The sequence below is a fragment of the Micromesistius poutassou genome (genome assembly GCF_964030765.1).
Source record: "Micromesistius poutassou genome assembly, chromosome: 1".
Lineage (NCBI taxonomy): Eukaryota > Metazoa > Chordata > Actinopteri > Gadiformes > Gadidae > Micromesistius > Micromesistius poutassou.
Genome location: NC_140271.1, coordinates 3831355 through 3857241, shown reverse-complemented (window position 1 = coordinate 3857241; position 25887 = coordinate 3831355). Strand labels below are relative to the sequence as shown.

The 25887-nt window shown below is 44.7% G+C and overlaps 2 protein-coding genes across 2 annotated transcripts in view; one reads left to right on the top strand and one right to left on the bottom strand.

The window, feature by feature from the left end:
• Positions 1–318: 318 nt before the first annotated feature.
• Positions 319–2400, bottom strand: mpg (N-methylpurine DNA glycosylase). The gene is made up of 3 exons (XM_084488209.1): positions 1866–2400; positions 1349–1553; positions 319–822 (listed from the first exon to the last, which is right to left on the bottom strand). Exons 1-3 carry the CDS (start codon positions 2100–2102, stop codon positions 368–370), a joined length of 897 nt encoding a protein of 298 aa, XP_084344335.1. The 5' UTR covers positions 2103–2400; the 3' UTR covers positions 319–367.
• A 6313-nt stretch (positions 2401–8713) lies between these two features.
• Positions 8714–25887, top strand: part of rhbdf1a (rhomboid 5 homolog 1a) — a 33840-nt gene continuing 16666 nt past the window's right edge. Inside the window, 1 exon segment of the mRNA XM_084488481.1 lies at positions 8714–8998. The gene's annotated coding sequence lies outside the window, so the exon portion shown is untranslated.

Genomic DNA, 25887 nt, shown 5'->3' with positions numbered 1-25887 from the left:
ATACAATTTTAGACATTGTATTTTTATATCTCTGCATATTGATATGTACATACAGAACATTTGAATATTTGTCTTAGAATTTCTCTTATAGACAACAGTTCAGATGTGTCAGGATTGATTTGTATACAAATAACTCAAAAATATAACTCAAATATAAGCAATCTCTTTGCACCCTCCCAAGTGCTACAAAATGATGTATTTCTCCCGGGAGAAAATACACAAAGTTCCAAACCACGTGGCACATCCGACTGCACAATCCATTACGGTGAACAGGCGGCAAACCAATCACGCCCACAGCTTGCCTTCGTAACGTGTAGAGGGAAACCATGCTGATTGTCTTTCACCCACCCCCACCCCCTAACCTAAATCAGTCATTATAGCCCCCATCGAGAGAGCGTCTCTCCGCCTCGCGGTCCACCACGCTCACACACTGGTTCCCCAGGAGGTAAAAGCGTAACGGTTTCTTCGCCCACTCCCCGTGGGACTCTATCCCGACACGGGACGCCGTCACCACCACCACCACCCCCCTAACCCCAGCCTTCTCCCCCTCTACCCTGGGTAGTTTGACCGGAGAACCCGTGGCACCCGGGTCGTCGCCCTCCGTCTCCAGCCACACGTCCGGGTCCCGGGCCAGGTCCCGGCGGTCGAAGAGGCGGGGTATGTCCAGGGCCTGGCACAGCTTGGCGGGGCCGTTGCACAGCTCCTTCTCCTTCAGGGGCCGGGCGGACGCGGCCGCGCGTCTGGCCCGCGCCCGCAGCTGCCTCATGACCGGCTGACCCTGCAGGGGCTCCAGGGAACGCAGGAGCACCGCGGCGCCCTCCCCTGGAACCACACACACACACATATAGATACATACACCACAACACACAAACACACACACACACACACAGATACATCACATCACAACACATACATAACAACACACACAGATACATCACAACACACACACACAGATACATACACCACAACACACACACACACACACACACACACAATGTATGTCAGTCAGTAGGGCTCCGCTCTGTCTCCTTCCTGGTAGCCAGTCGCCAGAATCCCATAAATGCCAGAAGTATGTCGAAGACCACGTTGGTCCCAAACACTGGAAGGTTTAAAAACACACCAAACCACTTAAGACACTTTTCTTTCTGCGTCATAATCACAGGCAGGTGGCCGCACATGAAGGTGAATGCGGCTACACAACGCGAGGAATGCATTATTAATGAGGCGAGGAGAAAAAGAACAACTCCCACTGGAACGGTGTGAGTGTGTGGGCAGCGAGTTAAAATGTGTTCTCCTTAGCATTTACAATGCCTCTACCTCCAAGGGAAGTGCTGCTTGTGCGTGTTACCTTGACTGGATACGTTCATGCAGAGGTACATGCCGTAGATGGAATACACATAGATTGTGCCTGGCTTCATGTACATGGCCGCGTTCCTCTCTGTGCGCTTCCCGCCTGCGGAATGAGAGGCTTTATCGTCGCCCCCGAGGTACGCCTCGGTTTCCACCACCCTCCCACGTAACTCGCTGCCATCTGCACACCGCCGCACCAACACCTGGTAACAGAACAACACTGGATGTGCTCAAACGTAGGGGACCCCAGGAAATGACACCGTTCGAAAACCATCAGACAGAGGCAAGCAGAATAAATGGACAATGTATTTTTTCGGCAATTAGTATAGGCATTAATTGTTGCTTTACTGTGTTATTGTAGTGTTGACAGAGGGAGGATTCAACATATGGCTTATAATATGCATTTCAAATAGGTACTTCATGTCCTTAACCACTCACTCAAGTGTTTGCATTATTCAGTTATGAACACGACATTCACCCACACTTGATGAGCAGCGCAGAGAGAACCGAGGTACCTTTCCGAGGAGGGCTTTGGCCAAAGCAATGCAAGGCTGGTTGAAAAAGTTCTCTCCAAGTCTTGATTCGTTTCGATCACCTTTGAAATAACAACTCCGCTCCTTTTGGGACGTGGCTTCGTTATTGTAGCACGGAATGGAGTTTAGGTGCGATGAAGGCACTTGTATATTAGTTTTAGTGTCGGTTCGCTTAGGTGAAGATGCTGCTGACAGCATCCTCCTCTTTCTCCCTTCCATGACCCTGGTTCGATGGCTGGGTCAAGTTTTTTTTAAATCGCACTTTTACGTAAATCGTTTTGAATTGTCATTCTTATCTGCCACTCTACAGTTGTTGTTTTTCTGCAGGCTAAGTGTCTGTGATTACTGATTAGAGACCTAGCAAATGATATAAAGATACCCTCCGCTGCGCACAAAGCACCACGCTGGGTGCTTTTACAATGTTGTGAAATGGTAACAAGATCTTAAATGCTTCTCATGCCACCAGCCTATGCGAGTCACACCCAACGAAGTGCATTTAGTGGCAGTAAAATATGGTTAGGTCTACAGTTTTGAGCTAGTGAACAAGCAAATGTTTTGAGGGAGACAGGAAGTATATTTATGCTCTCTTCTTAAAGGGACCGCTTTATTATTTTTGCTGAGCGATAGAGAGGTTCATCATATGTCTTTTATTAAATTAGGTCGTTTCCTATTCAACATATATATATTTTTATAGTTATATTTTATAGTTACCAATGTATTAATCTTCGAAAATGTACAATTAAGACAAAATAGCAAATAAATACATGTTTAGTGGTTATTCAACTTGCATCCTGATGTATTTGCACCTGGTTTATAATAGGCCCTATTTTTATAGTGTGAAAATGCATTGTTATTTATAGTAATAAATTAAAACATTATACATAGCAATGGTGTTGCTGGCACTTCCAAGGAGGTGGACAGTGCCACTTGGCCCCAGGCAGTGGGCATTGTGCCTAAGCAGGCCTGGTTCTCTGCCACGCTCCATGCACCCAGTGCAGTGACAGACTCATATAGGCCCACCGGTTATAAACAGTGCTACTGGTTTATATTTGAATATCATGTGCTGTTGTATTGCTTGGAAGAACACTTAGAAATACATGACATACAATATATTTTTAAGTATAGGCTAAACATAGACTTGTTTTCAAAACATCTTGGCCACTCACAGGGACGGTAGTGTAGTCAGAAGTCAAATAGCTCTTTTGCCTCTTGTTCTCGGAGAACAGAGAACAAACATCTAACAATGAGTTTAGTGACTTCAATAGAGTTAAATGCTATCGAGAGATGCATACATTTGCATTGAGAGGTTTGGGCAGCAAACACAGCCCTATTATTATCTCACCGAGTCATACTCCAGTAAATCCAGGTCAATTGCAGACCTTTTATAATGTTTTCCCCCCAGTAAGTCAAAAACATCCTTCTTCTATGCTGTTTCCATTACATCATTGACTATTCCTACACTGTATATAGGTTAAAATAATAGAAGGTACACATGGTAAAAACCCACTATGTACCAATACAATGTACACCCCTGCAAACCTCATACAATCCACCACTGCTGAGCTTGGCTGTCGATTTGTGTCTACGCTACACACATGGGCAGTACGCCTACACTGGAGATGATTCCCCGGAACTATTTAAAGCTATGCATAAAAGCTATACTAGACTTGTTTGCTTGTTTGGATATGCTTCTGCGTTTGAAAAAAAAAAGAGGTCCACATTCCAGTAACACTTTGAAACATGTCGAAGGTTTACTATCAATGTGTGTTATATTAACAAGTGCCATGTTGTGAGCACGCTGGAAGACAAATGCTTGATTTGACACAATTTTACACCGGTACTTTCCTCGATATTAATTTATTTGCAGTTCCTTTGTTTGTCAGTGTGTGTGTATGTGTGTGTGCATGTGTGAGTGGGTCGCATGCCAATTTGTGCACATTAAAGCCACTTGAATCACAATACAAAAAAAAAAAAAAGCACTTTTAGTCAGTCAGCCTGGTCCGTCAAAAGTGCAAAGGAATGGAATTCAATCCCACAACATATCAGGGAACTAAACACATACAAATCGTTTACTAAGCAGTTAAGACAATGGATGATCAATACATATAAATGTCTAATATACTAAAATAATTTGTTGTGAATGTGGTCAACACACTATGTATTAGTTAATTTATTTTTGTTCACTGGTGCTTTGTATTGTGTTCTGTTGTTTTACCTTAGTTAGTCAGTTCTGTTTGTTCTGTGATGCTTTACCTTAATTAGTCAGTTCTGTTTGTTCTGTGATGCTTTACCTTAGTTAGTCAGTTCTGTTTGTTCTCTGATGCTTTACCTTAATTAGTCAGTTCTGTTTGTTCTGTTTGCCCTGTTTTGTGCTGTGGGGTTCCGTCCTGTTTATGTTGTTGTTGTTTTTTATCTTGTTTAATTGTATTTTCATTTAACATTGAACCCATGTATGATCATGTGTTTTATTAATTTGCACTGTCCCCTTTTTAAATAAACTGAATTGAATTGAGTGTGTGTGTGTGTGTGTGTGTGTGTGTGTGTGTGTGTGTGTGTGTGTGTGTGTGTGTGTGTGTGTGTGTGTGTAAATCACAACTCTATTGCATGTCTGCAATACATGTTGTTACTAACCCAAAACATTGAATTCATGCTTAAAAACCTGGTTATTGTGTAGTCAAGTGACCAATGCCAACAAAATTAAACACTTATTTTGTCATAATTTGAGCTGTAGGCTACTAGTCAAAATGTTTTTATTTCCTTTCACCATTGCGGTCAACCCCAGAAATGTTTCTTATATACAAATGTCTACTTTCTATTCATAACTCAATCAGTGAAAGTGTGTTTAGAAGCTGTGAAGAGAGTTACAATATCATTCAGCAAGCCGTGTGCATGTAATTATTGTGCAAATTGTAGACAATGGCACTTTGGGTGTATGTTCACACGTGTGTGTATGTAGTGTATTCATTCATGTGCATCCGCGTGCATGTGAGTGTGCAAGAGACATTTCAAAATATGCCTTTTTATCTACACTTGTAATCATTAAGGTTAGTCATTCTATACGTTATGCATTTTACAAGAAAAACAACAGCTGTTTTTGCGGTATGGTTTTCGGTCAATCTCAGAATCCACCACTATCTTCCTGCTCTGAGTAAACACAGCTGAAGTGCAACATCTGTTGTCTCTATTCAGGGTTTGCACAGAATGCCAACACAGATCCCAGAGATCTGTGTTGCTTTTTGTTTTTATGAAATCCCAACAAGAAGCTAGCTGAAATGAACATCATAAACGGGAACTCTGAACTGGGACTCCCCTTGTCGAATCTCACACCACAGTTCTCCCTAGATCTCAGCCAGGACCTGGTAGTCGACTCATGAGGGGGAGTGAAGGGGAGGCTGACGGCAACTTGTTACAGTTCTCATCACCAAACAGAAATACGCAGTCTGTGAAACACAGTGTGAGCACATCCTCCTCCTCATCGCCTTTGCTTCGCTTAAAGCACAAGACGAATGGCGTTTGCCAGTGATTTCCTCATTTAGAAAAGCACATTCAAAATACATGTCACATGCATTTTGAGTCATTATTACACCACGGCAAGATAATGGATAGGGTGTTTGTCTCCCAGCTGGAAGGTTTCGGGTTTTGATCCCGATCTAGGCAGTCTATCTGTAGACATCCTTAAGCAAGATACCCTCCCCCACCCCTCCTATGCATGTATCTAAATATAAAATATCTTTGAATAGGCCTGATAGTATCTCTAATCTGAAGCTCTTTGTATCTACACCACCAGTGAGTCAGTCAACCAAATGACACTCACAATTTCAAAGTTGTTATTATTCCAACTTTGTTTTCATGAGTAATCTACGTGTCACCTGTGAGTAGGCAGTTACGTCCTCTAACTCCTCTTTCCCATTTCAGTCGTTCATCCAGTCATGTCTCTGATTGGTTGAGGTTAAAAAGGGAAACAGTTTATGGGTCATCTCGCCATGTTCTTTTTTCGGTTAAACATCTCCCCCTTCTCCGTTGACCCTTTTATCTGGATGTGATTGATGGGCCTTCAGGGGGGTACTGGAGAGCCCGTGCAGGTCTGGTGTCATTTAGTATAATTGCTCCGTGGGCCCCGGCTTCACCTCTCCTTCTATTTCCTCCTTCCTCAAGCCCTAGGGAAGAGTCCGCCATTAATTACCGCTCTTCCTAATAAGCCCCTCATTGTGCGTCACATCGCCTAACTATAGTGAAACGAACGTTGATATCACTGCGTATATAGTTAAACTATTTGCTTCTAAGTATTTCTTTCATGCTTTCGGTGTATTGTATTGTTGTATTGGTGCTGTTGTTATTTGCCTTATCGCGCCGGTAGATGCAAGTGTTATATATTAATCATACAGACAATTGGCTAGGATTAATTCCCTCATTCAATTGTGTGTTAACAAGAAATGTGTTAGTTTTATACCTTTTGTGGCTGGTTTCCTTGCCCCTGAGAACATGCTAAGAAAATCCCTGCTCTTATAAATCTGTCATGTGTACAGGGAATTGACTCACTAACAGATGCACATGTTGGCTGTATGTTAGGTGTGTGCGTGGATGTGTGTGTGTGTGTGTGTGTGTGTGTGTGTGTGTGTGTGTGTGTGTGCGCCTGCCTGCTTGTTACTGTGTGTGCTACTGCCCCTACACGCAATATGCTGGCTCCGAGTTCAATGTGAAGAGCACATTGTATCTCCTGAGATGGTCACATGCTCGCACTGCTGTTCAATACAAGGGGGCCATTATGAACCAATGTGCTGCCTGTTTTCTCCATTAGACATTAATTAAATCTGCCCCAGCTAGAAGTTCCCCTTCATGACAACTTGCATAAAGTACCACCCCCAGTGCACCCAGCTTTCCTATCCCACTAAGGCAAGTTATTGTTTCTTTATGGTAAAAATAAATAAAAAATCCTGAATTACTGGTGCCACAATTGAACCATACCACAGAGTACAGCTGCCAGCTGTATGACTGAACTCTGGGGGATTTGCGGCCAATAGGAAACCAGAATGTACAGAGGGATCTCTTTTTGCCTGGCAACCTCCTCTGGGAGAGATGACCTGAATGGCGCCGCTTGGCGTCACAGTGAAAGCCCTCCACAGCCCCACATCCATCTCTCTCTGTGTCTGTCTGAAGGCTCCCAGAGGGGGCAGGCTGCTCGCCATCCGTCTCTCTGAACGCTCGCCGGTGGAAAGAGTCTTGAAACGCCACGCCGTTTCATTCAAGTGGAAAAGAAGCGTGATGAAGAGTGGAGTACTTCCGTTTCACCTCGTCGGGCCCTTGAACTCCTTGAGCACTTTTTGGACCTCATTTTGGCCAGACAAAGAGCTGCCCTTCTATTAAATATTATTATTATTCAATTATTATGTATAATATATATAGAATTATATATCATAAATTATTATCATAGTAGTATTGTTGAATGAGAAGTATGGGTATTGGGTATGGGTATTGGTACTGCATAACATAAAACGGTGTATGTTTTATGGTATGCATTTTATGTTTTATGTTTACAACATGAAATTTTTATGTGACGCATGTTTGCTTATTGGAATAAGCAAACCATTTTAAAACTCGCCTTGTTTAAAATGTAAAAACAAAGCGAAACCCAGGGAAATGTAAAGGCGGCCTCCATAGGGTCATGTTGTGGCTTAAGTCTCAGGCTGTTAAGCGGTTACTAAGCGACACCTCTGTGACCACTGTGTGAGTAATGATGAAGACATGACTGGAAAATCCCAGCAGGGCAAGTATGGAAGGAATTTCAAAACACAATGATGAGAGTGTAAGGGAATGCAACGCACACCAAAATGCTATTTTCAGGAATTTTACCCAGGGCTGAGTTTAAATGTCAATGTCAATTCCCCATATGACGTGACACTCTCTTGTTCTTAATGATTAGTATGGCAGGCTGTTGTACACAATGTTTCCCCTACTGCTGCCTGCTGCATTATAAGCATTGGTGTGTTACATTAGGTCATATATTTAGCTGACGTTTTTATCCAAAGTGCCTCACAATACAATAAGTGTATTCAAATATGAAGATGCTACCCAGAAATAGCAAGAATGGAGTACATAAAATGTATATAAAATAATATAAACAGATTAAATTGCTACATTGTAGAATCAAGAGATATTAAATGTTTTTTTCATGTGTAGCCTATATAGGCCAATCACTTAATTACTTGGCACACTTAATAATCACAATACTGACTGGACACTGATAACCTGTGTAGGTAGGTTTAATCGTCACTGAAAAAGCCAGTAAAATCTTGACCTAAGCAAGTAGACCTATTCAGGATGACACGTTAGACTCGTGTGCTGTGGTTCGCATATGACTACGCGTTTTCTGGCTTAATGGAAAAGATAAATGGATCGCTCTATCACTCTCGATACCTAACCAAAATTAACTCTAAAGACTTTAGTTCGAAATTACATGACATGATTTTGTGATGCATCCCTTGTGGGCGTGTGGTCTGCAGAGATAAAACTAATCTATCTGTGAATGTAATATCCCCAAAGGAGATATCAGGTGTAAAAGCAATTTTTCAAAATTACTTCTCACACATCCAATATCCTCTGACTTCCACCCTCGCAAGACACTAGAAACCCCCGAATTTGGGATATTGCTTAGTCACACCGGCTCACCTCTCCGCCGGGTAGCTGCGTGTGAGAAGCGGCTACTCCCTGCCGGTTGTGATTGGCTGGGCTGACTTGACAGGCTTGCTTTAGCTGCATTTTCCAGTCAAGGGCGGGGCTCTCGCTTTAGTGAAACTGAATTCGCTACAACCGGCAGAGGAAAACTTACCCGGTGGATCCATGGAGTGTGGGAATGTTCTGTCCATAGGTGGAGGAATGGAAACCGGACCGTAGCGAATTAGGCTCGATCCTGGATTGTGGCGATTTAAAACCATTCAGTCCATTGACACCAGAACGGTCGGTGCTTGGTTCAACGTCTAAAACTGTAGCACGTTATTTTCTGGTTCCTTGTCAGAATGATGTGACAAATCAACATCTAACGCGCCTGCCTCGGAAAAGCGTCGTAATAGGATTTTTTCATTGCGGGACTGACTTTGCCTGAGCTGATTATTATAAGGGTAAGTTGGTTCGATTTTTTTTCTTGACGATTTCTTGTAACGCCTTTCGTAATGTGGGACGCGGGAGGAGGCCGACAGCGTGCGCTCGGTTGCGGCTCGGCGAGCCAAACGCTATATTATGTGAGTGGTTATTATTCACTGTATCAGCTTTAATAAGGATACAGTCGGAAACTAGAGAGATACGGGGACGAGCATGGTTCATGCAGTGCAATGCTGTGCGCTATGCCTTGCAAATAAGGACTTAAACAACGTTGGCTGGTAGTGTTGACTTATCGTATGTATGGTAAAATTATCTATATTGGCTCACATGCATCAGGGTTGTATAACACTCTAAAGTGTCTGTAGGCCTACGAGTATCAGGGCGTAAGAGAATCAGGGTGTTAACGACTACGAGTTGAGCCCCTGCTATGTTGTACCTGAAGCAGGTAAAATAACTTCCAATTAAAACTTTTGACGTTTCACTTTTACAAGCATGCACAAGCAAGCGGTTTGACATTTTCCACCTGGCTCTTTGTATTTTGTCAAAAGATTTTGATGGTTCAATTCTGGAAAAAAAAAAAACCGTTGGTGATCATCATGCAATCAATCCCAGCTTCAAAAGAGGACTAGAATGTCTAAATGTCTAACTCAATATCTATTCATGCTATCATGCTTATGATCGTGTCCTCCTCATCTTCCCACTCACACCTTCACATCACGATGTATCCCTACGCTATCAGCTGGCATCTGCGTCCTAATCAATAGGCTAACAATCTGGATAATAAACATAATAAATAATAGTCATCAAAATGAAGTTAATGCCATTTATATTAAGGGAAAACGTAATATAGACTATTTGAACATGTTACAGTGCATGCGTATACAATGGATCTTTAGATTTTCTGAACTTCATATATTTAATAATTTTGTAAATCCATGTCTTTCAGTGACACCAATAACACAACATGGATATAAATGAAAGTCATGAAACATAATTTGTGTATGTTCCCTATATATATATATATATATATATATATATATATATATATATTTATCCTTTCCACAACTCGCTTAATGTCGTTGATACCAAAAATCGGACTTGATTATTTACAGCGTCCAATAATACCCGATCAGTCTATAATGAAATTCTATACTTACTGTATTTGAATCTGCTGAGTTATTTTGGCAGACAGAGCTTGTGGCAGTAGGGGCCACATGGCCGGGCCCCCCCCCAGGTTTTGTGCCCAGTGTTCTTGAAACACAATCTGTTGGATGGGTGGAGTGTTCATGACTGTGGGTGATGTAATCCTACCGATAAAGCAAGCGGGCTCGATGCCTGATAGAGGCGGTCAGTCATGCTCATCTTGTGCGTGTGTGTTTTTGTGTGTACGTGTGTGTACGTGTACGTATGTGTGTGCGTGCGTGTTTTTGTGTGTGTACATGTGGGTGTGTGTCTGCGCGTGTGCTCGCCAACTGCCTCTGAGGGGGTATTTTTTTGTATTGTGTGAGTCATATGTGTGGATGCAATATTTGAGTGTGTGTGATTACAACACAAATTATACTAATCATCGTTAATGAATCAAAAGATTGTGTGTCTGTGGACTTATGTCAAAGTGTGTTGGCGGCAGGTGGACCAGCAACCAAGGCTGGTTTATGTTGACTACCTGGTATGTGTGGATGTTTGAAGAGGCTGGAGCCTGAGGAAGTAGGAAGGGGAGGAGGGTAGGTGGTACTGTAGTCATGCATTCATGCATTCATGCATTCATGAGTCACTGAGTACTCTCCGTCCATCTGTCGGGGTATGGCCCCAGCGCTGTGCAATCGTGTTGTATTCAAATGGAACACAGCGCAAGAACTTCCCTTGGCCGGTACTACTCTGTGATCACTGAAACGTTTTGTTTTGTGTTACTAAAACAATATATGTTGAAATGATTCAAACAACTGCGCTGCACAGTGACATCATGGACAGTTACGTTGGTAGGAGCTAGAGTTGAGCACGGCGTATGTGTATGTATGACCTGCCCGTTCTATCAGTACAAGTATCAAACGGATTCCACCATCTCTTTATTGAACCATACGCACCAGAAAGATAACATTTGTGGTGTGTCAAAAGTACACGAGAGAACAAGAGCGAGGAGGTGATGGAATCTGGCCTTAATCACTTCAAGATGCAGTAACACACTTCACATCGTTTCCTTTACCAAGATGGAGTCAGGTCTCTCTGTTCATGAGTAGGCAAAGCAGTATCTCTTTAAATTCAAAATCGTCTTGGCATATCCGGAATAGTCTCTTCTCTTCTCGTTTTTTTTTTTTTTTTTAAATATGGGAGTTGTCTTCGTGTTGTGTCGGTCATTTCCTTCACTCTCTGGACAAGGGGCTTTCTGAATCCACACTAAATGGGCGTCATTGTTCTGAATAGTTCCATGTGTGCAAAGAACGCTTGTCTAAATACCCCAAGGCCGCATCAGCCACAACACACATTCTGAAACTGTGTCTTATGAGTGTCTCCCATATTGGGTCAACCTGTCTTTCTTGATAGTATTTTGACTATATGGCTCAGGCCTATGTCTGTATTTGTACCAACTCACTTATAGATAGATCATTAAGCGTCTCTGCAAAAGATATGTATCCATTTAAATATAAAAGCTGTCGTACCCCGACGAGCAAGTCAACGTTCATCTAAATCCAATGTTTATTTGGGACTTCAGTGTCTCTCTTTAAATAGTACAATGTCTCCTGCAAGCTCCTAAACTGGTATGTGAGTCACTGTGGGCCGTGATTAAAATCCACGCTCGTATGTAAATGTGGTAAACAGAGGGGCTAAGCAACTGTACTCCCGCGAGGTAGGACATGCCACCGGACCCGTTCTGCTGCCTTTCCGAGACAATAAGCCTTTCCTTTTCCATGTGTCGAAACAGATAGGTTACAACTGCTTCCATGCACACCTGATGAACCCAAACAAACACATGGAGCAAACACAGAAGAACGCCAAGCGTCCGTCCTAGCAGAAAACCTTTACGATGGTTGTGTTCTTCTCACCATGAAACACGAGTGGAAGAGTTTTAACTTCCTAAGTCATTAGCTCTTGAAATAACACGTCTGTGCAATTGTGTGTGTGTGTGTGTGGGCGGGCATGACATTCCATGCGTGAATAGTATTGTTGACATTACTGGAGGCGTCCTTTTAAGAACTTAAGAAGGATAAATCCTTAAATACAGGAGCAGGGGAACGTCGTGGTAAGGGCGTCTGGCGGTCCATCTGTAGGGTCTATCTGCAGGGTCCATCCTTGAAAATCCTTGAAAGAATATGCAAATTCAATAAATAGTAATGCTAAAATAGCCAACCTAGGTTTAGGCCCACATGCACTTACCGTATGTTTTGTTTTACTTGACAATGCAATCCTAACACGGAAGCACAGAGGTCACTTTAAATACTGAGGTCGGATTGTGTCTGACATGGAGGAATCCCACCCAAGGTGAAAAGGCTGCTGACTATGAGGGTGGACCTCAACCTCATCCGTGCGGTTGCATGCTTATAGCATTAAGTATATAACATATTATTGTTATATAGTTATTCAGTTTTTATCCCATTTAAATAGGCATCCCTTCCCTGGTGCTCTGCAACTGGCATACAGGTTAAATTCACGTATACTTGTTCAATGCAGTAGCTGTAATACATTCTATTATTGCCCATTGATATCCAACCGCTCCAATGGCCAGATTCCCCATCTATCCATCTCGCCTGTTGGCATGCTCTTGTCGTTACAACGTGTGTTCTTGTGTAAACAGCATTGTTCCTGTAGGATGTGTAAAAGCCAATTGTTTGGTTGGGGTTTGGAGTCCAACAGCAACTGGTCTGTGTACAACAGAAACCGCCAAGTTACATCAAAGCAAGACGGGTTTCTCTGCTGTCATTGGACCCGGGCAAGGCTCCCCGCATAGCCATGTCGGCTTCAAATTCACCGGCGTAGTCGGGGGGGGGGGCGGGGGGGGTCCACACGCGCCGTTCTCGCTCTGTAGTAGAGCGGGGATGAGGGAATTAGGTCTGGGTGAAGGAGGGGGGGAGGTGACTGGGTGGTGTCAGTGGTGGTGGTGATGTAATAGCGTCCTACATTAGCACCAGCAGTAGTCACTGCGTCAGGTCCAGAATGGGGCTGACAGTGCTCGCTCTCTGATCAACGCAGTCGGGTCCCCTATCAGTCACCAGCCCCATGCACCGTGTGCCGGACCTCACCCGTTCATCAAGCGCTGGCAGAAATCAGGGAGGGGAACAAACTCTCTGTTTAGAGGTGATTTCACGCTGTGCTTTTGAACGGTTGCCAAGCAAAACAAGCAAAACAAGACGAATGAGTGTAATCAGTGTTTTAATGGTCGATTATTTTGAAGGGTGAATGTTTTATAGCGTACCAGTTTTGGCAAGGTGTTTTCATATCCTAGTTGTTTGAACGTTTAAACATCAATAAACAGTTCTTTATAGTTTGCCGGATTTCCTAAGGGAAAGGTGTGTTAAGAGTGCCAACAACCAACAGTTGCTAATATTAGTGAGGGTACTTAAAGAAGGAATCCGGAACGAATGAGCCTTGGAAAAATTGGACCGAAATATTTCCTAAGATGTGTCTGTGTGACACCAGAACCAGCGTAAATCCTAATAACAAAGTGGATGAGCCCTCCATTTCAGCAGAGGTAGAGAACGACATAGTTCATATTCAATCAGTTGCCCTTTTGGTCTGAAAAGACTCTCTGCTCTGTCTGGGCCGGGTAACCGTGGAATAACCTCGGAGTTCAAGGCTGTGGGAATGTGGTGTGTGCATTCCCAGAAGCCCCGGCGGTCGCAGGAGCCGCAACACTTGTTGAACTTTGATCTTCCTCTTTTAAACGTTGTGAGCCCGGCGTGGGCGTGGCCATGTCGCTAACCCAATAAACCCAAGCCAGCAGCGTGGGAGAATCCAATACCTGAGTCAAGTTTCTTTACTGGCTCCTTTTATGACTCTCATCACCCCCCCAAAAAAAAATTATATGTCCAAATCCAACCACACATTTCAAACTACAAACCATATAAGAGTGTTATATAGAATATTATATTATTGTGGTTATTGTCTGTATAACTACTGTTGTTGTTAATTGGTATCAGAAGTAAGCTACTGGGTTAATGAGCACACAGTGTGTAGTTGTTTATCCTCAGTGTCAAGTCAAAGACCCAAGTCTAGTCACACCCGCCCCGTCATAGTAGCCTGGGGCGGGAGTGTAGTTTTAAATAGAATAACCTACACACACACACACACACACACACACACACAAACACAGACACACTCGCGCGCACACACACACACACACAGACACAGACACAGACACATGCGCGCACACACACACACACACACACACAGACACATGCGCACACAGACAGACAGACAGACAGACAGTCTCTCTCTCTCTCTCTCTCTCTCTCTCTCTCTCTCTCTCTCTCTCTCTCTCTCTCTCTCTCTCTCTCTCTCTCTCTCTCTCTCTCTCTCTCTCATGCCCGGGGGCTGTTTTAACTCATTGTTCGACCTAGCTTGCTCCGCTGTCACTCTGCCTGGATGGAGCTGTAATAGGAAGTAGCTAGCCTGGACAGTTTCAGCCATCCTCCCTCGCCTGCTGCATACCACGAGCCAAACTCACTCTGACATCTTTTCCCAGAAACGTGGGTGGGTGTGCGCGCTCCGGACTCCTCCAGTGACCTGCCCCGTTTAGTGGCTTTTATTTTGGAAGAGGTGAACTTAAGACGACACGACAGGCAGTGGGAGTTTAGGAGGGAAATATATTGTGAGTAGTTTATACTTGAACATGACACACTCGTCTGCAGCTTCGTTCCAGGTATTGAAGAACGACCCCCAAAATATATCATTTTTAAATAGATATCGCCGCTATTGCATTATTTATACCGCGTATTTCACGGGCGATGTTGTGCAGACTGGGAGAGAGGGGGTCGTCTTAGGGTCCTGCTGACTAAAGTGCATTACTTTTGGTGTTGAAATAGCCATGTCAGAAGATCACTTGGTTGGCATGCTTCCCTCACCCTATCTTCTCTTAAAATTGGGCACTTGATCAAAATAGTCACACTTATTTCAACAAACACATGCGCTCATCTCTTCGATAGCGCTGTCGCTGTTTGAGTTCTCGCGAGAGCACAATTTGAATTTGCTCAGCGAGTCACTCTGGGAACGAGCAATATACTCACTCCCCCGATTCCCCTGGCCCAGAACATTAACCAATCACATCGGCGTATCTGATATAGGCGGGGCCAAAAGCGTTGTTGTTTTACAGACCGGATATGGCAAGAGTCTTATCTATTGGTTAGCTCCGCTGGTCTGGATACGTCACCCCTTGCATTCTTCTGATTGGTCCTAGTGTTATCCAATTGCGTAGAGTGATATTTTCAAATGCAATGCTTGGTGCCGCCCCTCGAGTCGGGCCACTTTCATTACTCGTTGCCGGACCCTACAGCTTTCTAGACATGGTTCTGGATTTCCAGGCTCAATGAAACGGGGCTTCGGGCGGCAAACGTGTTGCAGCACCTGACCACTTTCCACCAAGCTTTTCCCTTTTCCACTTGGAAGCGGACAGTGTTTTGTGATGCCGTGTTCCAGGGAAAGGATGATGTAAACGCGTCCCAAACACTGCCAACCTCCCGTCGCTCATGCCCAGAAAACATTGAGCCCAGAAGACTGCTCTCCGGCGATGTTGGAGATAACGGCGATGCAAGAGTTGCCACACCCCCCTTTTGCAAGGAGTTAAAGTAGCTGTCGTAGCAAGGGATTTGAGCCGCTGCCAAATCCTTGACTCAGTAATTCTGTCTTAGTTTGAATTGTTTATGGAAAACATTATTAGATTTGGAGAGTCTCATGTTGAGTCAAATATAGCCTAGAGTAGAGAAGAGTCCTTCAACCACCCCACCCCCCCCACCCCCTCCCCCCTCCCTCCCCACACTGGTCTTGTAGATGTCCCAAGGGTGCTGCCCCCCCAGCCCCATTTTTCCCCTAGATTTCCTGTCTCTTTGATCGGAGCTTCATTCTCTCTCTCTCTCTCTCGTTCTCTCGCTCTCTCTCTCTCTTTCTTGCCTTTTCTCTTTCTCTCCCTCTCTCTCTCTCTTTTGCCTTTTCTCTCTCTCTCTCTCTCTCTCTCTCTCTCTCTCTCTCTCTCTCTCTCTCTCTCTCTCTCTCTCTCGTTCGCCTTGTTTCCTGACAGCCCAGCCCTTGAGAAGCAGGCTTCAGTGCTCCCCAAGGTCTCCTGTCCCTCCCTTTAACCAAGCCTGACCCATTCAGTCAGAGATGGGTGTATGGATTATTGGACAATGGTTTCAGCTGTCGATTGTAATGATCGTTCTAAAGGCTGTGTAATGGAGGTGGAGACACTCGGCAGCTAAGAGAATCCGGCTGTGGTGTTGTGGATGCTAGCGGTATCATCTTCATGCCTGTTGGCAGAGAGCCTCAGGCGTACATCTGTCTGTGTGTGTGTGTGTGTTTGTTGATGGGAACGCTTTGACAGATATTTCGGGAACAGCACAAAGTAGCAGCATGTTTAGTTGTTTGTTTGCACAAGAGAAAGTATAAAACAAAACTAAAATCACATGGATCACACGTTCTCAACCAATCAACTTTTCACATTATCTCGTTCCGCTGAAACAGTACTCTAGGAATGAACAGGTCATGAGGTCAAGTTTATCGCTATTTTCTTCTTGATCGACCGGTAAGGAGAGAATGTGAGAGTGTGAGAGTTGGAATGCATGTGTAAAACTAGAGCGGTGAGAGCCACATCCCGCACTCCAGGTTCGAGCAAGCGTGCCTGTCCGTCTTGTTTGTCACTCAATACCTTAGACTCAGGCAGAATGCCGCACAGCAAACACTGCAGTGAGTGAATCCCTTTCTCTGGCTCTCTTTCATTGTTCTATCCCCTTGCTTTGTACATATTTGCAATGCTTAATGGACTAGAAAGAGATTCCAGCACAGGCTTGCGTCTTACATTGAAATGGCCTAGGACCTATAGGCCATATTGAAACGAGGACCGAGGACCTAGGCCATTTGAATGTACTTTCGTTCTACAGAAGCACCTGTGGAACGAAAAAACATTCATTGCTTTAATGTATGTACACATGAATGTAGGTTCTAGGTGGTGCATCTGTAGAACGGAAATACAGTCTTCTTACTTCCTGTAATTCTAGAGGGGATTGCACTGTGACTAGGACTGTACTGCTGTTTTCACTAAACAACACGCCACAAAGAGGTTTCTCCCTGCACCTGCACAACCTCAGTCATTAGCACATCAATGACACTTTGGAGAATGCACAGATGTGGGGGGGAACGGAGTCACATGTGGTTGTGAGCCGAGTCGATTTGCTGTCTTTTCTCTAGCCGGAGCGGCCATGACACTAGCTTCTCGTTATGCATGCTTAATGCTTAATGACTGCTTAATGTCGGCCACCCGCAGTTGCAAACGTTTTTTCGTCAGCTGTGCGGGAAGAATTGTACATGAAGGTCACGTCAAGCTCTTTGTTTTTGGTTGTTTTTAACAAAAAGATCACCTTGAATCAAAGCAGAGTGGACGGATAATGGTAGAGTGGTGGAAAGTGTTGTTATTTAAAGCGAACTGGAACAAAAGGTGTGAACAGAAACATATTTGGAAACACACTTAAACTTTATTTAATAAAATGCTTTTAGCTTTATGATAGTTATTGATGGTGGTCATGTACTGTGCAGACTCATTCTTCATTCGACTGTTGGTCAAGGTAAATTGTGACTTGTGAGCTTTATTTAAAAACATGTCAAAGGCTGGTTCGCCCAGATTAGGGGACATAGGGTGACCTCAAATTGAATGCTGCAGGGATTAGCATTCAGCAAAGATATTGCCCAAGGCTATGGATTTCACAGACAATAGGCTGCAACGCTCCTTCTTTGCAAGGGAAACAAACAAATCGTTATTTTCAACTTAAGTGTAATGCAACAATGTGGTTGGTGGCTATGCCCTATAATGAAGCATTATTTCACAGTATTGTTTTTATTAGTTGTCATTCAAAACATTTGATCCATTAAACTGTCTGAACTGAACTGCCTCACCAGGTTTGTGACTTAACTCTTGCTAGAGACACTGAAGTTGCGAAGGGTTCTGCACAGCAACAAAGCAGACAAGACAGAATGGGATCTGCATCTTCTCCAGGGATAAAATGCCATCGATGACACTGCTGTTGCTGTGAGAGCCAGCTTTTCAGTTACGGGCAGACAAACTCGGACAGCTTCCAGTGTCTCTCGCTCTCTCTCTCTCTTTCTCTCTCTTCCCCTCCCTCCCTCCCTCTGAATCCATGCTTATCAGGCTAATTCCCATTGTCTGATGGAGGCACACCACGCTTCATCTGTCATCTGCCCCCCCTGCCCCCCCCCCACCCCCCTGCCACCCCCCCCTCCCCCCCCCCCCCCCTTTCAATACAAATGTCAGCTTTGATGTCACACTGACTGTACTGCGATCACAGCCATCCTACTTTCTCTCACTGCTGCTGCTTTTCTCGCCAGGCCACGAGTGGGTGGCCTAGCTGAGAGAGAGAGAGAGAGAGAGAGAGAGACGGAGACGGAGACTGAGAAAGATCAAGCCAGTAGATTGTAACATGGCCTCACGTGATTGAGGCACATGCAACATCCCCGCACTCCCGAGCCGAGCTCTCCGAGCCCTGGGGCCCCGCGCGGGTCACGTACTAGCGGCGGAGTGATCTCATCGCGTCCGTGCGTTTTGCGTGCGCCGCCGTGTTTGTTGTTTTGTGGCGCGCACGCAGGAGGATGCGGGGACAGGACTCCCAGACGAGAGCCAGCGCGTTTCCTGCCATTCGTTTGTGAATCTCTCCAGATCCTCTGCTCTGTTCCATTTCCTTCCTCTCCATCCATCCCTCATCCCTCATCCCCCCACCCCGTTATTTAAAACAAACAGTCACCTGACCTTCTCCTTCTCGGTGTGCTGGAGGTCCCAGACGAACAGGAAGTTGAAAATGACAGTGCTGATAGATATGGCTTTTGTGTGGCGGTATATTTACTCCTCCTGGTTGATTGGGTCAAAAGAGACAACCCCTTTAAAGCTAAACACGGCACCGCTTTGGCCCCGTCACCGGTCTGATGGGCCATTCATAAGCCACTGCCCGTTCACAGTTATTTTCGTTGCAGTTGTCCGTCATTTGGGTTTTTTCTGGCACCATTCGTAGGCGTGTTGGTGTCAGCAGCTTAATGCGTCCTTTTTAAATCTTTCCAGTTTACAAAAATTGATGTGACGTTTTTTAGTGTCTGGATTGTCAAGCCTGCAGTGTCCGCTCAGCCACGGTGGCAGTCCGTGGTAATTCAATTATATTGTTGATTGTCTTCTTGGAGAGCTTCCCCATCCGCATGAAATTAGGATAATGACTTAGTGTGATACAGTTTGATAGTTTAATGCATTACGAGGAAGAAAAGACCGCATCATTGTTATTTTTATAAGCAGCTCGAAATATATTAAGTGGAACGGAAATGCAATTTCAGTCTAGCATCATACTTTAAATGACTCTGCACTATTTGGTTCTCATTTGGATTATTTAAAAAACGGTACAAAAGTTTTAATATGTTAAACTAAAGCACACCGTTTGTGTGACTTCCTTGAAAAACAAAGCGCACCTTTTGTGTGCTGTACCAAGTGATACGACGCCAAGAAAATGTGATGTTTCGAGGCCTTTTGAGGACAAGAGATACATTACACAAACAGACAGCAACAACAAGCGTCTGCGGGCCCGGAGGGTCTCGCCGGTCTTGTGCTCATCCTTACTCCATTAGCGCAACAGAGAATCTGCTTAGGCGGACAGTTTCCTCCATAAAGCCCTGAATCCCTGAGACAGCTCATGCACTTTTCTTTTTCCTTCTTTTTTTTTGTTGTTGTTGTGGCCATTATCGGTCACGGCACAATCGTCTTCGTCAGCACCATACGCATCATCATCATCATCATCATCATCATGGTCGTATGCAGGGGTATACAGTACAATGCAGCCTTCTGTGCACATGATTCAGGCTGATTTCATGCTGGAAACTATTCAGCCAGGGGATCACATGTTGTCAGGCTCGCGCCGCCGCTCGGAGTCTGCTCTTAGTCACTCACCCGGGGAGAGAAGCGTCTGGCTTCCTTGGAAAAACAATGCGCTCCTTGTTTGTTTAGGGATGCATCTGGAATTATCAAGAGTGTGGGAAAAGAGGGTTGGCTGCCTTTGCTTTGTTTTTTTTTGTTTGTTTGTTGCTAAAGTGCGTTTCTGCTCAGAATTGTTAGATTTCACAAGTGACTTTCCCTGAAGGGCAATAGGACGGAGCGAAAACACCAAAGATCTGGTCCCAAAGTCAAAGCGCCAACGTCATTGATTCGAGGAATAATGCCAGAAGCAATCGTCAGCTTTTTACGGCGGTCGGGTGTTTGATGAACTATGGCGTGATTTGGTAATTTGTCATTGAAAGAAAAAAGATAATGCCACCACGCTTCGTTTGACAAGGCTTTTAGCCTTCCCGAGCATGTGTTCTTTGACGTTGTCGACAGATGAAATCAATTGAACAATGACCTTGGTTGCCATTGAGTAAAAAATGGTTTAATCCTAACCTGTTCTTGAGGTAAACTAAACAATGGCAAGTAGGCAGCTGATAAAATAAAGGTACTGTTATATATACGTATATATACAGCACCCTGGATACTACATTTACTTTTGAATGTAGTCATAAACTGGCATTGACACATCACCTATCTCCTGGTTTGCACTCAGAGGCGAGGTCATGCCCTGGTCAGACTCAAACTCGGTTTCAGGAAAATCTCTTCAGTAGTGGTCCAGCGTGTTTGTCAGGCTGAATGTGGTCCACAGTTTCAGTCAATGTGTGTTTTAAGTGGTTTAACCAAGTGGTTTTGCAACATCACGGAGAAGACTTCATTCTACCTTTCAGTGTTTTAAGTGTCTTTGCTGGGGCAGATTTGACACACGTTACTGTGTGTTCACAACAAAAGACACACGTTTCGCCTGTTCGCGTGAACAGGCGAGCAGGTGAGCAGCAACGGATGTTGCTGCGCGACAAATCATAATCTGTCGCTGTGCAGTTATGTCAGGCGAACTTGTCACGCAGCGAATTTTGTCTGACAACGTATTTTGCCCGCCAATGGTGCTTTATGCCAATTCATTCTCATAAACCATGGCCGAGATCACCACTATTGCGTGTCTCTACCTGTTGTGGAAGAGGGAGAGACGTCGGAATGCCCGTCATTTATGGGTTGATAATATAATCCGGAGGCGCACACCACTTTGTGCCGTGATATTATATATATGTTTATATTATATAGATATTTATATATTATATATATAATATCATATAATATTATATATAGATAGAGCTCCGGGAGTCGCAAACGGCAACAATAACTTTCTCCTCCAAGCTGCGGTTCACTGCAGAGTGCAGGGAACGGTTGGCCCAGCCGGTTGAACGGTGATTGGCTGTTTTACGTTACTTCACCCACGTTACCCACAGGGAGTTAACGCTGATTGGCTGTCTCACGCGAATGCCGCGGAAAAGTTAAAATATTTCAACTTCAGCGAATTTGACGCGCTGCAAATCCTCGTGAACGCGCTCGCCGTTCACGTGGAAAAATGTCGCACCGTCAATCAAATCTTGTCGCGGGTTTCAGCAACAAAAAAATTCGCCCGATTCGCGGCTCTACGTTCACTTTGCATTGAAACGTGTCGCGGGGCGAAGTGCGGTGTGAACACACAGTTAGACTACACAGTGTCTAGTTCATGGTCTGAGAGCTGGCGTCCGTAGCCTAAATGTGACCACGTATCCGCTGGTGTGGTCTGGGGATGAGGGATACCTCAGAGAGCATCCGTTACTAGGGTTTGTCTGTCAGTGGAACTTTTCAAAGTGCCCACACACAGTATGCACACAGACGGTTCACGGGCGGTGGCTATTGTGTTAACTCCTATCTCCTTCTTCTCCTTTTGTGAGTTAAATATAGCCCCTCTGAGGGGGGTTTCACAACTGGCTGTTTCCTTGAGATTAGCGATACGAAAAACCCTACAATCAGACAAGATACAGATTGAATGTTTGTTTTTCGAAGTTAAGTGAAATTCTTTCCATTCTCCAGTGTCTGGAAGATATATTTTTGAGGCCCGTATCTGACTTGATTTTCAGTTATTTATACACTACGTTAAATTAATTAATAGTTTCATTATGTGACTATTAATTACAAATGTAATTGTTAACCATTATCCTAAGCTATCATTAAGCAGCGGTTGAAGCATTTGGTTTCTGGCAGATTTGCAAGTGAATCATGCAAAAAACTCAGTGAACTTTGGTTTATTTACAGGGGGGAAAGAAGAGGAACAGAGACAGAGGGAGGCGTGTGTGAGAATAATCAATACGCTTATTCATTCTCACACCCTGTATTGACTTTATTAACTTTCTTTTAGTTTTTTTGGGGGGGGATTTTGAATCTGAAAACATTGCCAACCCTTGGAGTCAGACGTCAACCATCTAAAACAATAAAAGCACCAGGGGCCAGACAGGACCTTCCTGTGTATGCTGCCTGCTCCAGTGGGGGGGGGGGGGGGGGCTACAAAGTTGATAATTAACACATGCACTATGACTAAATTATTCAATGTGAATTAGTCACCGGTGAAAAAATCATGCAGCCAAATAGCAGTAGGCGAAATAAAGTTGAACAATGATGGTTTGTTAAAGTAAAGTCCAATCAGTCTAAACAGTACACATGTTCAACCTTTGGGTCATAATAATATAGTGTGGATGTATGTGTAATGATATAAGTCCTAATCTTTGTAAGAGACACAATGGTCTTTGTCCGTGAGTCGGTGTACGAGCGCTGCAGGCGTGCTGTATAAACAGGGCTCCCTGGACGCCTTTCCACAGGAAGCTCAGAAGCAGAAGGATGGTTCATATTTAATCTGCATTTTCTTTTCCAATTTTCTTGTCAACTCAAGAATGAGGGAATGAATCCCCGCGACAACAACTAGCTTGATCTGTTCCGCCTTTGAATTCCGCCCTACCAAACACAACGGTTTTAATGCCTTAAGAGAGATCTAGACCGCGGAACTGTTTTTCCTTTATTGGTTTCCGTCTTGCTCACACCAAAGTACATTTTGAATTCGGCTCTATAAATACACTGCATGGCACATTGCACACTGCTAGAACAGACGTGTTTACGCCCATGCACTATTCATATCATGTGGCACGCGCTCCTTTCGTTTCGTAAACATTGCACCCGCTGACAGAAAGACGGCGAGATTCACGACGGGAATCAAACTCAGTTTGGAAATGTCCTCTTTGCACTGTGAATTTTTTTTTTATAAAAAAAAAAAACCACACACACGGACAGTAGAAGCTGACAGGGTTAAGCGTCGACACAAGAGAAGATCCAGGGGGAATAGAATTAGTTTTCACCCGCTCCAGGGTGCTGTGGGTCTGTCAGCCAAGCCCCTCATCCTAATCCATCCAGCCAGCCTGCAGCCCCAGACCCACCCCACTCCTCCTACCCGCCTGCCCGCCTCTGGTGCCCCCGTGCCAGGCAGACGGGACACCTGATCCCCGGGTCAGCTGTGGAGGATATTTCGGTCGTCTCTCTTGCCGTGTGTGTGTGTGTGTGTGTGTGTGTGTGTGTGTGTGTGTGTGTGTGTGTGTGTGTGTGTGTGTGTGTGTGTGTGTGTGTGTGTGTGTGTGTGTGTGTGTGTGTGTGTGTGTGTGTGTTTTCTTAATGTCATAAGGGCTGCTTTCGCTCGTACAGCCCGTCACATGTCGGGCTGGGTTAGTTTAGACTCTGTGAGGGTGTGTGTGAGTGTGTGTCCATTCCTGTGCGTGTGGCTTTTGAAGGTGCTGAGCTGAGTTGATTTCTAGCCATAAAGCTTGCAGTGGGCTGGGATCAGAGACAGCATAAAATACATATGGGGTGTGTGTGTGTGCGCGTGCGTGCGTGTGTGCGTACACTCATTGTCTTTACCCTTTGGTTGAATCCTCACCCTCGTCACGCTGCAATTCATGTGAAAACCTCATGCTCTCTTAGTCACTCGAGAATTAGAGAAAGCGTATTTCCAGATACGACATAAAAAAACCAAGAGGAACCGACTGGTACAATTCCTACAGTTCCTGTTTCAGTTTCAACGATACCGCAACAGAGGCATACTTCTACACTATACAAACTTGGGTTTTGCCAGATTCCTTATCGCCCCTGGTTTGGAGTCAGCGCCCGCGTGTGCTATATAGAGATCACAGGAAACCGTTATTTATCGATACACAGATGGCCATCAGACGCTTTTACGGACGTCAGATGGCGTTGCACTTGTCACACAGCTACAGTGTGCTGCAAAGGGCCGTGGATTTATGCCCGCTTCTTCTATTTGAGTCGATCGCCAGATCTGTTACTTATTAAATACAGATTCGCACATTCCTGTAGCCATTGGCGTGACCGGGGACGTGGTCTTGTCTCTGGAATGTGATCATTAAAAGCCAAATTTAGCCGTCCTCGCCGTAGCCTTTTTAATTGTGAGATTGAGCATGTGGTGATCTGTGACTATGTACGATGCTCTTTTTGTGTGAGCGAGAAACAGCGAGGGGGAGAGACTTTGAAAGAAAAACTTTCAAGAGACTCCCTTGAATAATATACCTAATGGTGTGAATAAATTCAGGAGTGTGAAATAGAGCGAAGCTGAACTTGGTATAATTGGAGCGGTTAATGCCGAAAGTCGTATATTTTTAGAAGTTACAAATTGAACTGTCAAGGTTTATGCTCAAGGGTTCATGCCTATTGACGACTAGCTGCTACCGCAGAGCCCAAGAAGAGCATTGAGTTGTTGTTTCAGAAAGAAACTAAAAAAGAGTCTAAAAAAAACACTGGGATTCCATAAGAAATGCCCGCATCGTAAACAGGAAGCAGAGCTGGAGTCATAAAAGAAAGACAGATATTTTGAAACATGCACAGGAAAGAGAGGAGGGCCGGGGGAAGAGGGGGAAAAGGAGGAACAAGAGGAACAAGGGCCGGCGGCGGTGGGGGGGGGGTGGGGGGCAGGAAGTGCTGTGCTGTAGTACGCAGCCACCCCCCCCTCACCCCACCCCTTCGCCTGCCTAATGAGGTCATCCGTCACACGGTGGTGGGCGTGGTTCCTGGACTGTCCACCACTGGGGGGGGGGGGGGGGGGGGTAGTCAGTTCACCCGCTGGCTGCCAACCTGTGGGGGCTGTCTGTCGGCCCCCCCCGACGACACGTCAGCCTCCTCAAAGAGAGGGAGACGGAGTGAGAGGGAGGCCACCCAGGAGGGCTGAACGATAAATCGAATTCAAAGCGACATCGCAATGTAATATGATGCCATTCGCAAAGGCTGCGATGCACAGGCTGTGAATATTGTTATTTTTTTTTATTGTTTATTATATATTCTTTATGATTTGTTACTGTTACTGACTACTACATACTATAGAATGATCAGTAAGATTCGTATTTATTTTTTCTTTTACAATTCAATAGTTAAATAAAGATGTTAGAACATCAATTCATGCATCAATTCATCTCGACGCACAGGCCTGATCTAAAGGAAAGAGCCGTTTATATGTTGACTGCTTCCAATGTTGTGTTGGTCGTACTAAAGAATGATGTATTGCTTGTTTAGTGAACAATACAGAACATAAGGACCTTTTTAAAAAGAAAAATCGCACACTAAATCGCAATATTGGTCGAAATAATCGCAATTAAATGATTTGCCCAAATCGTTCAGCCCTACTACCCGGGCCCCGGAGCCCCGCCTGGCCCCTCCCTCCCTTCGGAGGAGAGAAGCGGGGCCCCGCAGTAGAACAGGCTGTACCCTGAAGCCAGCCAGATGCCGTGCTTCTTGGCCAGCTAGACCACCTTGGTG